At 38.1% G+C, this 13,864-nt stretch overlaps 1 protein-coding gene across 8 annotated transcripts in view; it reads right to left on the bottom strand.

Annotated features, from left to right (window-relative positions):
• kirrel3b (kirre like nephrin family adhesion molecule 3b) overlaps positions 1-13,864 on the bottom strand; it is a 201,267-nt gene that overhangs the window by 39,640 nt on the left and 147,763 nt on the right. For all 8 annotated transcript variants that reach the window (XM_016491561.1, XM_016491562.1, XM_016491564.1 and 5 more), the window contains exon 5: positions 7,904-8,054. In XM_016491561.1, coding sequence (XP_016347047.1) covers positions 7,904-8,054 — 151 coding nt within the window. The remainder of the gene's footprint in view (positions 1-7,903; positions 8,055-13,864) is intronic.

Below are 13,864 nucleotides of genomic sequence, written 5' to 3'. Positions count from 1 at the left end.
TTTTTTTTTTAGAAATAGCCTTTGTGCACAGCCAGCCTTGTACTCTTCTAGGTTCAAAAAACTGTCATCCATAAATGGATGCACAGCGTTGCACAAATTGGAACATCTGGGTTGTGCTGTTCTGTTGTAAATAAATCTTAACCAATGATTCCTAATTGCATCTACTTCCGGAAGGCCAAATAAAGTGCTTTTGCTTTCGCACTGAAACACAGCGTCTCCCTGACATGGCTGCATCAACACTACTGCTGTTCCTGAAACCACGCCTTCTTTCTTTGCGTGCACATTTGGGCGGCATTATGCTAATATTTCCACATAGTGATGTAGATATGTGGGGGCGTGTTAGAACGAGCCGTTTTAGGTAGGTGTGGCTGACTCTTAACTTTTATAAAGAATATCTCTTTGGATTTGAGACTTTAGTCTTTGCAACTTTACAGATCTTCTTTATGTACCAAGAGCTTGTAACACTCCAAAGAGAAAGGAAAACTTGAAATCGCATCATATGACCCCTTTAAATAAGAGCTTAATTGTGTACTTTATCATAAGGGAAAAAAAAAGGTGGTTACCAAACTGTTGTTGGCAGCCATTGATTTCCATGATATGGAGGGGGAAAAATAATATGGAAAATCAATGGCTACATTTTGCTTACTAATGTTATTCAAAATATCTTATTTTGTGATCAATATAATAAAGAAACTCATACACATTTGAAACAACTTGTATGAGTAACTTGGTGAATAAATGATGACAGAATTTACATTTTTGGCTGAACTGTCCCTTTAAAAACACTGAATGATGTTAACATTAATTTTGGCCTTAGCTGTTTTGAAGCACATACATCATGATTGCCTTTGATGTCAGTTCACGTCTTTTGAGAGTGACCCTTGACAGGAAAGGGACAGGAAAGCCATCAAAGGTGTCATCTACTTATGACAAAACTGAAGAGAGACATTAACTTTCTGTTTTAAATAATGAAATAAGCATTTTAGATGGACGTTTGGCCCTAGAGGATTGACTAGTGCTTCTCAAAGGCCCTGGCTCCAGAGGCAGGCTGGCAGAAGCTTGCCAAGACCCCCTGTGACCCCCAAATCTATGGACAGACAGTGTCTTAATAAAGAAGTCTGTTTGTCACTTTGATGTATAAATGCATGAGTCTCTCCGGCCTGGGCAGCACATGACAGGCCATCAAAATGCAGCTCCGCTAATTCCTCCGCTTCATCAGCAGGGAGAGCACGAAGGTCTGAAACGCGGCTGCAACAATGACAGCCCCCGAAACAATGGGATTGGAGGAGAGGAGCGATCTAAAAAAAATAATTATATAAAATAAAAGGGTTGGGGAGGGGGCAGTGGTGAGATGACAGCTTTTGATCGGAAGTTCAAAGCGAAGAGCAGATGGCGGTTTTGAACAATCAGCCAACTTCCCCAGAGTTGCGAGGAAGGTGCCAAAGAAAATGGCTTCTCTGTCTTTCTTAAAGCTTGATTTCCATTCTCCCTGGGTCACAGTGGCCAGCTGTTCTCGGTGAGAAAGAGAGAGCTGATGGCCTCGTATCAGCGGGAGGAGGGCGATTTAATCTCTTTATAACTCGACTGAATCTGTGCCACAGTGCGTGTTTCACTGACACTGAGATCCCACATCAACTCTTGCACTGTCTGCGAACACAGTTCACGCGTCTATATTAAGGTCCTTTGCAGTGAGTTTATTTGGTGACAAAGTAAGTGAATCCTGGCCGGTATTTTCAATATAAGTAATGTATAAAGTTATAAGCAATGTAGAAAGTCACACACACACACACACACACAATGGGCCTCATTCATGAAACATTCGTAAATAAAGGAGTAAATTCTGAGTAATTTGCGCGTAAAATGGTCCTTCCCGAAAACTCTCCTCCGAATTCACAAACATTTCGTACACATCAAATTTGATAGTTAAACATGCGTATGTTAATTAATTCCAATAATTCGTAAATAGGGCGCTCATGCACGCTCATTCACAATTAGCATAATCCCCGCCTATGAATTACAGCTACGTAAATTGCGTGTCCATGAACGCAGTGGAATATTCTGTTCTACTTTCTCAGGTTTGGCTCCGGTATATTGCATAAATGCTAAAAACACTAATAGGCCATACTGATGGCAGTGCATCAAAATTTAGTGTCATCAGTTTGCCAAAAAGAACACAGAACGTTTTACGCACCATTTACACGTGGTAGGGAGTAAGTGTAAATTTCTTTCTTACCAACTAACATTTTGAAAATACGAACACTTTCATGAATCCGAAAATTTACGTTAGAACGGCTTTACGAACGATTTACACAAAAATTCGTTCTGCTCATGTTTCATGCATGAGGCCCAATGACTTAATCCTCTTTATGTATCACTAATTTACTGTGTGCCACACAAAAATTCGTTCTGCTCGTGTTTCATGCATGAGGCCCAATGACTTAATCCTCTTTATGTATCACTAATTTACTGTGTGCCCTAAAATCCCACTGCAGTCACTAATTTTATGCCTTAAAACTCATCTTTGATAATCAAAAAATTGCATATTCAAAGTTTCTTCCTAATAAAATACTGTCTTAATGTCTTAAAATGGCTTGAATATAACTCTACACTCTTGCCTCATTAAGTATACTGGGAAACGTGAATATGAAAATTAGCCCCGCCTCCATTAAATCACACCAGCTCATACTACCTTATCCGCTTTCACTCAGTTAACTTTATCAAATGGTACACAATGGCAAGTGGCAATATTAGATTAATTCATCCATATGTGTTTGAACCAGAAACTGTTTCTGAAGAAGAAGAAATGAGAAGAGTGAATTATACATTGTCCTCTACAAGTCCATGTATCAGAATCATAATGCATTGTATGTATTACTCTCTACAACATCAGACACAAAGCTGATATCATTGTCCTTTGGCTTGACTACATTATTAAACAGCTAATAATATATTGATAATGTTACACAAACTATGTTCTAGTTCACAACTTTAGACAGCTGCCTTCTAAAAATCAACATCCTTAGGTAGAAATGCAACTCTAATTATATGAAAAGTTGACGGATTGTTTGTGATGGTAGGAAACCCAAATAAGTGCAAACTACAGTACCCCGAACGGAAAAGTACAATCACTGAGTACACTATGCAGTACACTATAGCTTAGCTTTCGTCTCACTTCATAAGGGATACACTGATGTAGTGCTTTTGATCTAGCGCTTTAGTTCTGTGCAATGAATTTAAACAGTCTGCAGTTTTTGCCCCGAGGAGCTGTCTGTCAAACTCTCTAAATGAATAATGCATTGCTAAAGCATATAATTTGTTATTTCCTTCACTAATCTAATTATAGCCCAGCTGTGCATCTAATTCCATTCAAGGTATAAAGTTAAAATAATATCAAGATGGAAAACTTTGAAAACTTCGAAAATTAAGCTGAAGTAGAGATGCAGTGAAGTGCAGGGGTTAGGTTACACATTATTTATTTTTTTCCAGAAAATACTGTGAATGTGTTCTATCTATCTGTTTTCCATAATGTGCATGGGGAATAAAATACACCGGATTTGCGAGAGCAGCTGGTTTTGCTGTCGAGTGATGTGACCCCACTAAAGCCAATGCCATAGGAAGTTTGGGTTTTTCTTCAGCTTTAGGAACTTAAAGAAATGCCCACTTTGATTTCCCAGTAAATTTCAGATTTAGATGCTAATTCGCTTAACCTCAGGTCAAATTATCCTAGCGGGGCTTATGTTTAGCAAAATTTCTGAAGTCAATCTAATTCCTGCGTTTAAATGATTACTGGAAATACAGGCAGGGAAATGCATTGAACTGGACAAGTTTAAGCAAAGAAGTAATGCGGTGGATAATATTTGGACTCGTCTCATTTAGGGCTCATTTTGACCAAAAGCGAGCGGCTGTCTCAGAGGTCTGTGCTGATCAGAATGAGAATTATCTGAGCTGAGGAAAAATCCAGAAAGCCTTTAATTACTTTTGTGGCCGATGACATTATCACATTGAACCAAGTGGTCAATTAGTGGACTCTAAACGAGGACTGACAATAGCTAGAGTGGGCATATTAGAGGATGGATGTGATGAAATGCACGCACACACATCCCTCATGGGTTGTTTTTTTTATTTAATTTTTTCCTTATTCATCCAGTGGAGCTGTCAGTCTTAGTAAGTATCTGTCATTTGGCTAAAGTAATATATCAAAGTCTCTGTCCGATATTCTAGTCTTTTCCTGCTTCCCTTCTTCCTTTAAGGTTCTCATCTTAATCTTTTGTCACTCCCTTAAACAGGCAGATGGAAAGAATATCTGTCGTTCACCTGGGGTCAGCCATCGATTCTCTGTCTGTTCTGTGTCTCAGCCTGTGTAGGGTACATGGTACATGGCAACATGTTCACCGCACTGCACTCACAACATCGATCCTGCTACACACGCACGCACACCACATACACAAAGAGAAAAAGTAAAATAAAGCCTATTGATTTTTCTTTTTCATTCTCATTACTCTTGCTAAGGCCAAGTCTGGGCACTGCTGTCCTCGCCTACATGTTGTTTATTGTGATTTTCAGGGAGTATGGCAAATACATTCTTTATTTATAATTGTTTACTTTCCTAGAAGAGCCATAAGAGCTAGTAGAGGTCAATCAATCAATCAATCAATCTATCTATCTATCTATCTATCATCTATTTATTTATTTTTGACATATTTCTTGTTCAGATATTCATACAACAAAATGCTCTGGTGGCCATGAACATTTTGTGAAAATTATAAAAAATATTAGTGAAAAAAAAAAAAAAACTGGTGAGGAAAGAGTTAAGTGGTCTTTAATTTAATTTCATAAACATTATATTTGTATTTTGAAAGTCATACTATTAATCAAAATAAAATTTACTTTATTTTGCACTGTTTATTATAAAGTGTGCTTTTTTTCTCCCTTTTTGAGAACTGAAATCACTGAAAACATTTCTGGAATTAATTCACATATAGAAATTTGGAATCTGTGTCATTTCCCAAACATCTGGCACTACTTTTTGGACTATACAGCCCAACAACTATAATATACATACACAATATTTGATATTAAGTGAAATGTAAACCTACAACCAACTATGACTACCACCTCTAAACCTGATTCTAACACTTTTAACGGTTTTTGAAGAACCAGGTCTGTATAATACTTTACAAATACAAAATTCTGTCATGAATCTCTAGATGGCACAGGCCGATAGGTTCTAACTCAATTTGATATAATCACATCATTATTCACATGCCACAGCTGATTGTTTTCTTTTCTCATCTCAACATTCAAATACTCAGCTAGAGCTTGCTGTAGCAGTTGCAGTGACAGGCCGATAGGTTCTAACTCAATTTGATATAATCACATCATTATTCACATGCCACAGCTGATTGTTTTCTTTTCTCATCAGCAGCCAAAGAGCTGCTGCTCAACATTCAAATACTCAGCTAGAGCTTGCTGTAGCAGTTGCAGTGTGCTTTAGAAACGCTCCACCTTCCCCAGCTCCACCTGTATAGATCTGCTATGGGGCGATTCCATACTTTATATGGGGGTTATTTCATGCATATGTGCAGCAGCAGTATTTCCTACATGCTCACAGCAGAATGTCTGTGGATGTATTGGCAGTAGCAAGTCTCGGTACTTGCTCTGCCGCAGCAGCAGCGTAGCAGATATTCCGCCAAAACACATTAACATTGCCATGCACATTACCATGCTAAACTCTCAGAGAGCTGTCATTATAGAACTAGTGGTTCATGTTCACTTCACCCTTAAACATACTCATAATTGAACAGTGGAGGGAATGCTTGTGAGATCACACTTTTTTATGTAATTATGCATCAGCTTCATTTATTCATATGAAACGCTTAGATAATTTCCACTGGCATGATCTCGGTGAGTTTAATGGTTGCGTGCTGCAGTGGTGTGTGAGGTGCGCAATTCTCTTTACCCTGAATCATCTGTTTTGTGCATCGGCAGACAGCTGTCCTTCATCAATATTAACTGATTTGCATGGCTACACGGCCCCCCTTGTGGCCTGGAGGATGTGCCAGTGGAAACACTCGTACCCTTTCGCAACGGGTTTGCATCCTTAGCTTCGTCCCACCTGCCGATACCGCCATAACTTATTCATTAAACACCTGCTAGTATTTGATCCTCAGAGGGAGAGCTTGTCGTCATCGCTTACCATTCACCGTCTCTATTTGTTCCCTTCTTCTGAGTTAATGTCTCATGCTTTGCAGAGCTCCAGCTCAGGAGGGTGATGTAAATGTATCCCACTCAGACGGGTATTCATTTAGTCATTCAAAAGCGGACTGGGCCTCTGACTGCATGTAATTCTGAAAAACCTCATTATCCCCTTTGCACGGCTCCCGTTTCACATTCACCTGCCTCTCTCCCAGGGATGTTCCTTTCAGCCGTGCAGAATTTTGCAACAAGACTGCTCGTCTCTGTGATACATTTGAAATATTTCCATCTTTCCATGGAGAGGTGGTGAGAGTGGTGTAATGAAATTAGAGAGCGCAGAGACTTGGCAAATTTGTCTGCTCTGTGGCTGAGTTCAATTACAGTAGGTCTGATTTCTCGCGTGGTTTAATTAAAACACAGACGGTGGAATAGGGAGCAGATCTGGACAGCAGTGGAGTGTACAGTCTCTACGCGTATACAGAGCATTTGGAGTAGAGCGAGTGGGAGACACAGAAATGAGTGGAGGGAATGTCATAAATTTATACAACAGTTAGTCCTAATATTTCTTACAGCTGAACGTTTTGCTGTGTTTTGTATATCTCCGCCTGTCTGTGTTCACACTCTGTTGCTTGGTGATAATACAATATAGTCTTAAATACGAAAAAAAGAAGATCATGTGAAAATTATATCCTAAAAATAGGCTTCATTATCATTAAATGTCTATTTATCTATCTCTCTGTCTCTCTATCTATGAATGCTATCTATCTATCTATCTATCTATCTATCTATATAACATTTGCATTTGTGATAAATAAATACATATGCATGAATGAATGAATGAATTAATTAATTAATTAATAAATACACCCATCCTGTAATGCACAGACATGTAATTATGTAATTCCCATTACTGCAAAGTGAAAAATAAATAAATAAATAAACAAACAAACAAATACATATCCTTGCAGTATTATTTTTATGTGAAATAGTACTATTACTAATACTACTATACCATATCTCCTATCTGCTGCATTGGATAAACACATGCAAGCAAGCGTTTAAGCTGGTGCAACACTAACACATGTTAATCATCTTTAATATCTGCTCTGCTCCACAGTGCCTGCATAAAGTTGCACAACGGATCTGTCACTAGTAACGGGTCTCTAAATACCATGTTCTGCTTTATTAGTCATAGTTAACATTATTGATGAGGGTTCGAGGCTTCGAGCAATGCAAGTATAACGGTATTGTTCTCTGAAATTTCATGAGAAGAGATTTCCTCTAAACGGGCAGACAGAAAGAACTAGAATGAGTGGGTGAGATGTGAAAGTAAATGTGATTTTTTTTTTTTTTTTTAACTGAATATTTAAAGAAAAAAACATGATAACTGATTAGAGTTTACATTTTCAAGGGTTACTAGAAGAAACATTGTGGTGACTTTTTGTGCCGATGTTGAATTGTTAACAATACCAGCACATTTTTATTTATCGCAAGAGGATTTGGCAATCTACATTAATTATGACAATCCAGCAGACAATGCTCCCATTAATACTGAAAATCTAAGTACTCTTAGATTAGTATCACAATGTATTTTGATGTTTAAATTCAGTGGAAAGCAAGCATGATCCAAAACGAAAGAGAGAGAAAAATGCTGACTTTGTGAAAGTAAATGAAAAAAAGGAAACAATCTGAGAGTGACATCACTTACGTTGAATGTCAATAGTGACACTGGTCTCTTTCCCATTGGGCACGGCCTTGTTGGACGCCCGGCAGATGATCTTCTGCCCGGTTTCAATGTTGGAGGCTGAAATGCAGAGGGTGCTTACAGTGCTCTCCCTTCGGCCATCTCGAAGAAGAGTCTACAGGAAGAGAATAAAGTAGGGTTATCGACAGTTAAATTGTGCCGTATTATTTTATTTTATTTTTTATTTTATTATTTTATTATTTTATTTTAGGAAATAATTACACATACAATGTATTATAATAATAATTAAAAAAAAGAATACAGTTATTTAAATAAATAAATACCCTGGTTATGGATGTTACTATATGGAAAGTAAAGGAAAAGCTAAACTGGTGATTTTTTTCAGTTGCAGTCATGGGTGTTGAGGGTGAAAGACAGCACATAACAACATAATTTAAAATCAATCCCAAGGCTGGCATTCCAAAAAAGTCCTTTTTTCCCCAGCTGCCCACAGGAAATGGAGACAAACAGTCGGTTCTGTGCTCATGGTCTCTCTGCACATGGACCGATTGTTTTTGGGAGAAAACAGCATGTTTTGGGGCTCCTTTGTGCAGCTTGAGAGTGAAGCTTTGGTGCGTGGCATGTCGTACCCCATAGAGGAAATCAATCTTCTTTTCCAGTGGTCATAGTCTGCGCTAGGCCTTGCCTGCCCAGCATAGAGCTCCATCTGGAAGCGCTCGACAGAATCCACATGCACTCTCTGCCACACAGCAATGATTCATAGAGAGGCGGAGAGAAAGAGAGATGCTAACCAGCATGGCCAACAAAACAGTCACCCACCAGAATAAATTGGCCTTCCCAGCAAGCATTCTTCCTGGCTTGTGTTGCAGAATGATGGGAGAGATGCACTACTGTATATTTTGTGCATTTGTAAATGTATTAAAATATATATTTAAAAATCCATCTCTAGTCTTTTTGGACAGTAATGCTAAGCTTTCTCCAATTATTCTAAATATATTTGAAGCTTGTGGGTAACACCATTTACTTTTTGAAAACTATATATATATGCTATGTTTTTACCACCAAAATCTATCTTTGTACACTGTTCCCTTATGAAAGTGTAATTTCCAGCATGTGAAAGTGTTCCAATAAAATGTCGCTTCAGCCAAACCCCCACAGCAGCCCGTGGCCTTTTAATGCCAGAAGCGTTGACTTGCGTGGGTGGCCAGTCAAGACCCCATCTGTGTCTCTATAAGACTATGTATTAAAGTAATCAGCTCCCCCAAAGAATCTAGAAGAATAATGTACTTTTGAGCCATAATAGTCACTCGCTAATAATTAGTCACGTCACTGCATAGGCCAGTGATAGGGAGCTCGCTAATAGTAGTAATTACTTACTCATTTTTTTTTTCTTATTTTTTTTTGCCACCGATCTGAAATATAGTAATGAAACCTCACACTCACCATCCCACCAACAGAGAGAAAAAAGAAAAGGAAAGTAAGAGTGTGAGACAGAAGAGAGGAGGAGAAAAAGAGAGAGGCATATATTTAAAGCATATTAAGAATGTGTTATTATGGGTGCCACAGAGTCCTTGATAAAGAAACCCTTCCAGCAAAGCCACATTTCTCACCTTTCTGAAACTGAAAAACTGAAAAACTGAAAAAGAGGCTTTTCGGGTAGTCAAATAAGTAAGATTGTTTAATAGCTTAACATTATATCAAGAAAGTCATCTACTGTACATCCCATTGAAATGTATTTGTTCATGCTATAGGGCTATTTTTTATGTGTATATGTGATCGGGAGGATTGTTTAACATTTGAATAGCTTGTGTTGGCTTATTAGTGTTTCTCCTTGAGCACATTTGCTATTTGTGAGCATTGAGTATTTTATCATTGTGAGGTTTACAAAAAAGGAAGTGTTTTCCTGTGTCAGTCTGTGTTACATTGCTTGCGTGTCACATGCAAGTTTATGATGATGAATGAAGGTCTTGCCCTGTTTTATGCTAGCTAACTAGGAGACTATTTAAGCTTTTGTTGTCTGCTTTGTCTATTTTGGCTATTAAAGTGGGCTTTACTGTTTGTTATTTTAACTTGTTATTTCTTTGCAAACTTATATTAAGTAGGCTAGTCACTTTTAGTTTTATTCTTAGTTTTCACAATTTGTAGTAAAGTGAGATGTCCGCACTAGACAATACGAGTCTGCAATATAGGTTGTACTAGTATATGCAATTCATACTAATACTTATTAATTTCAATATTAGTCTTGCTATATTACTACCCGCCCCTCCCCCGCCCCCCCCCATTTAATAAATAAAGCTCTAAATGATAAATTAAGTAACATGATCAGGCTCATTGCAAAAAAAATGTGCCTGTGGCTAGATTTCTGCAGAATGATATTGCATTGCTTCTTACACGTTTAGCAACACTTTCAAAATGAAATGTCCATTGAGTGGTACTAAAAGCAAATTCAATTTTAAATTAATGTTAATCTGTCAACCTTTTATTATTTTGGTTGTTATATGTATCGTGGTGCTAAAATCACATTTAAACGTACCACCAACACTAAATCTAACCAAGAGTGAAATAAAAACACATTTTCTTAAGCAACCATGCCATGTTAAGTTGCGTCTACAAGTCTTTGAGCTCGTTTATCATGACTTGTGTTTCACAGGTCTTGTACCCGAGTGTTTCGTATCACAAGTGCAATGCTGTACCGGGTGCGCTACCGAGCGAGTTTACTATGTCAGAAAAGCCAGACTTACACAGCTGGTTATGTGATGCAAACATCAAAATGTGTTGGTTTACAAATCAGTCATGTTAAAAGTGTTTTGAAGTGCAAGATACCTCACAAACATATGCCTTTATTAATCAAGAATCTGCCCCTGCAATCATGACTTGTGTGGAAGGGAATAAAAAATGCTGTCGTTTTACTGCAGTGAATTTTGAGTTTAGAGTTTTGCAAAAATGTAGGCAGAGGCATATTTTTTAATGAGTCTATGTTTGCATTAATACTTATGTTAGAATATGGAAAGAAAGAAAAATACCAGGTAGACTGAATACATCGAATTGCCACTGCGAATCTACTGAAAGGGTTTCACCAAATGTAGGCCATTCCATACTGTACTGCATATTGTGTTTGTCAGAGAGTGGAGCAGCGAGCGTGACGGCTGTTGCTCCGCAGACTAGGTGCTCACCTCACCAGCTGAAAGACACAAGCTGTCAGCCACAGGATGTGTCAATGCAATATCCTGCCTGACACAGTCCAGATTGTTTCCCTCATTGCTCAGGGCCTGTCTGAAGTCATTAATCTTGAATGGGGCCTGAAACAGCCAAGGACTCAACACTTAACCAGGACCGGGCCAAAAATAGCTCCAAATTACAAATAGATAATTTCTGGTGGTGCAGCCTGGAGCGTGTCAACTCTCTCTACAGGAAGTGAAGGCTGGGAATCAGGAGTGGAGAATACAGCTTAAGAATGAGGCCCGAGACAGAATTAGAAATGTCAAAACTAGACGTGTGTTTTAAGGCACAATGCCTCAGCTGTATGTGCATGTCAAATGGGCCTGTCCCTTGTCAAATGTCAGAATCTGAAAATAAAGTGTCTGCGTTGGCCTCATCTAGCCGTTTACTGGGTTTAAAGGTTAGCAAATGTCAGTAAACATCCTTTTGAAGTGTGCAGACAAAAAATGTGTGGAATTAAGGTTGACGTCCGGTGGGTGGTGGGGGGGAGCGGCAGCGATTTGCTGATTAGACCTCAAGGCGCACTGATACTAATAATTTAGGCAACATTAGCATGCCATCGCAAAGTCCCTTAACACGTTTTTAAACGCGGGCCGTCGCTGGAAGGTGTTTCGAATCAGCCGTAATAATTGAGGACCGGCACGGCCACACGTTTCGCCGCCTATTACCACGTATTAATTTCCCTATAAGAGAGATAAGTGTTCTGCGGCTTTGTTTTCCCATCTCCCTCAAAAGGAGTGTAAAGTTCTGTCTTTGTTCCTGGGGTTAAAAGCCATTCTTTGATTAACTCATTTAATCCTGCACCTCCAGTTCTGATTAATTCCCACCATTTTATGGTGCAATTAATTAGATGCCTTTTTACTTCTCTCCTCTCCCACTTTTAATTTCAGTGGCAAAACCGCAAGAAGGTTAATTAAGAGGGGGGTGCTGAGGGGAGGGGGTAGAAGTGAAGGGGTGGAGGCAGACTGATGTTTCAAGCATCAACAGAAGAGGCTAAATTTGGCAAAGAGAAAGCGTGAAGGCGACAGTCAAGCTCTTGTGTCTGCGGAGCTGCGCCGCATGCTACCTGCTTTGGCAGCATGAAACAATTTGCCGCGCACTTTCAGTTTGATACTAAAGTTAATTAGAACTCTATCTGAAATATTTAAATATTCTCTCACGGTGGGCATTACTATTTAAAAGCCTGCACTAATTATACAGAAATTTAAGCAGGGATGAATTCTTGGGGGTAAAATTAAATTTGAGAGACAGATGAGGAGCGAAAGGCAAAGTTTTGAGAAGTTCTATCTAATCTTTGTCCGTGTCTCCTCTCTACCACCACCCACGAACACACAACACAGCGCAGAGTAGCAGCGGCGGTGCTAGAGGCCTGTTAGCACGCAGAGAGAGAGAGGGCTACATATCTATCTATCTATCTATCCTTACAAAAAAGACGTTTATTCAAGTGTGCTATTAGTATACTTCTTTTCAACTAAAAATAGGAAAGTATACTTTCAGTCTAATTTTATGTACTTCTCAGACATGGGCTTTATGTACTCCTTAGAAATATACTTAAAATGACATTTAAGTATACTTGACTTATACTTGACTTATAGTCAAAATATATTTGAGTTATACTTGTGCTCCGAGAATCCGTGTTTTCATTGTTATCTGGTAGGGGGCGCTATTACACATCTTCTGTACAGAATTTCCAAAAAAACACAAATGAAGAAGAAACCGAAACAACCGATGCTTCCACATGTATTCTAACATGATCATCAGACATAAAACAGCATCAAAACTGTGTAATGTTATGGAATAAAATGTCGACCGATGAAGAGCTAATAATGATTGTCAAGCTTTGGGGTGTTTATCGACTCCATCTACGTTTTGATTATCATTCTAAACCAAATTAATAGTCTTTTTCCAGCTTTTTGTTCAAAATCTTGTTTATTTCTTTATTTTTTAAATGTTTTATTTATAAAACTTACCCACATTCAAGTGTTTAAAAAAAGAATGCATGAAGCTAGAATACAATGTTTTTGTTTACAAGCAGATACCTTGTTCTTTTGATGTTTTGTATGTTCAGATAGTCATTTAACAAAATATAGACAAAATAATACCTAAATAGGGACATAGTAGTATACTTAAAGTATGATGTAAAGTTCACTTAAAGAAAACTTACGAGTATACTCATAACTACTAAACTAGTAGTTTACTGAAAATATACTTCAAAGTGTACTGACAATGCTACAAGTACTTAATTAGTAAACTATCAGTATCCCTATGTTCACTTTTAGTATAGTTGCAGTACAAACTAAAAACATAGATGTAAACTAGTTGTGTACTCAGCATTTACTACTGTTATACTTAAAGTATACTTAAAAGTAGGGATGCACCAATACTGAGCTCCTGTACTCGTACTCGTACTCGTTAAAATGCCCCGATACCAAACGCCGATACCACACAGCATGTGATAAGTGCCATATTCAGACAAAGAAACACCGACAACAGACAGCAGAATGGAGTTATTAGAGATTAAAGATGTCTACGAAGTATATGTATGCAATGAATATAAAACATTCTGTATTAATGCCTGTATAGCTGATTTGCGCCAGCTGGTAAGCATATTGACAGCTGTATGAATAATTTTTGCTTTATTGTAATCCATTACATACTTTTCTATCAAAGTTATATGACATTATCAAGCTGAATTTGTTCTGACACAATTTAACTCTGAGTTCTTGTCATATTGTATTATAATTT

Source organism: Sinocyclocheilus anshuiensis, unplaced genomic scaffold (assembly GCF_001515605.1).
Source record: "Sinocyclocheilus anshuiensis isolate Anshui unplaced genomic scaffold, SAMN03320099.WGS_v1.1 scaffold1082, whole genome shotgun sequence".
Lineage (NCBI taxonomy): Eukaryota > Metazoa > Chordata > Actinopteri > Cypriniformes > Cyprinidae > Sinocyclocheilus > Sinocyclocheilus anshuiensis.
This window is presented reverse-complemented; position numbering and strand designations above follow the sequence as displayed.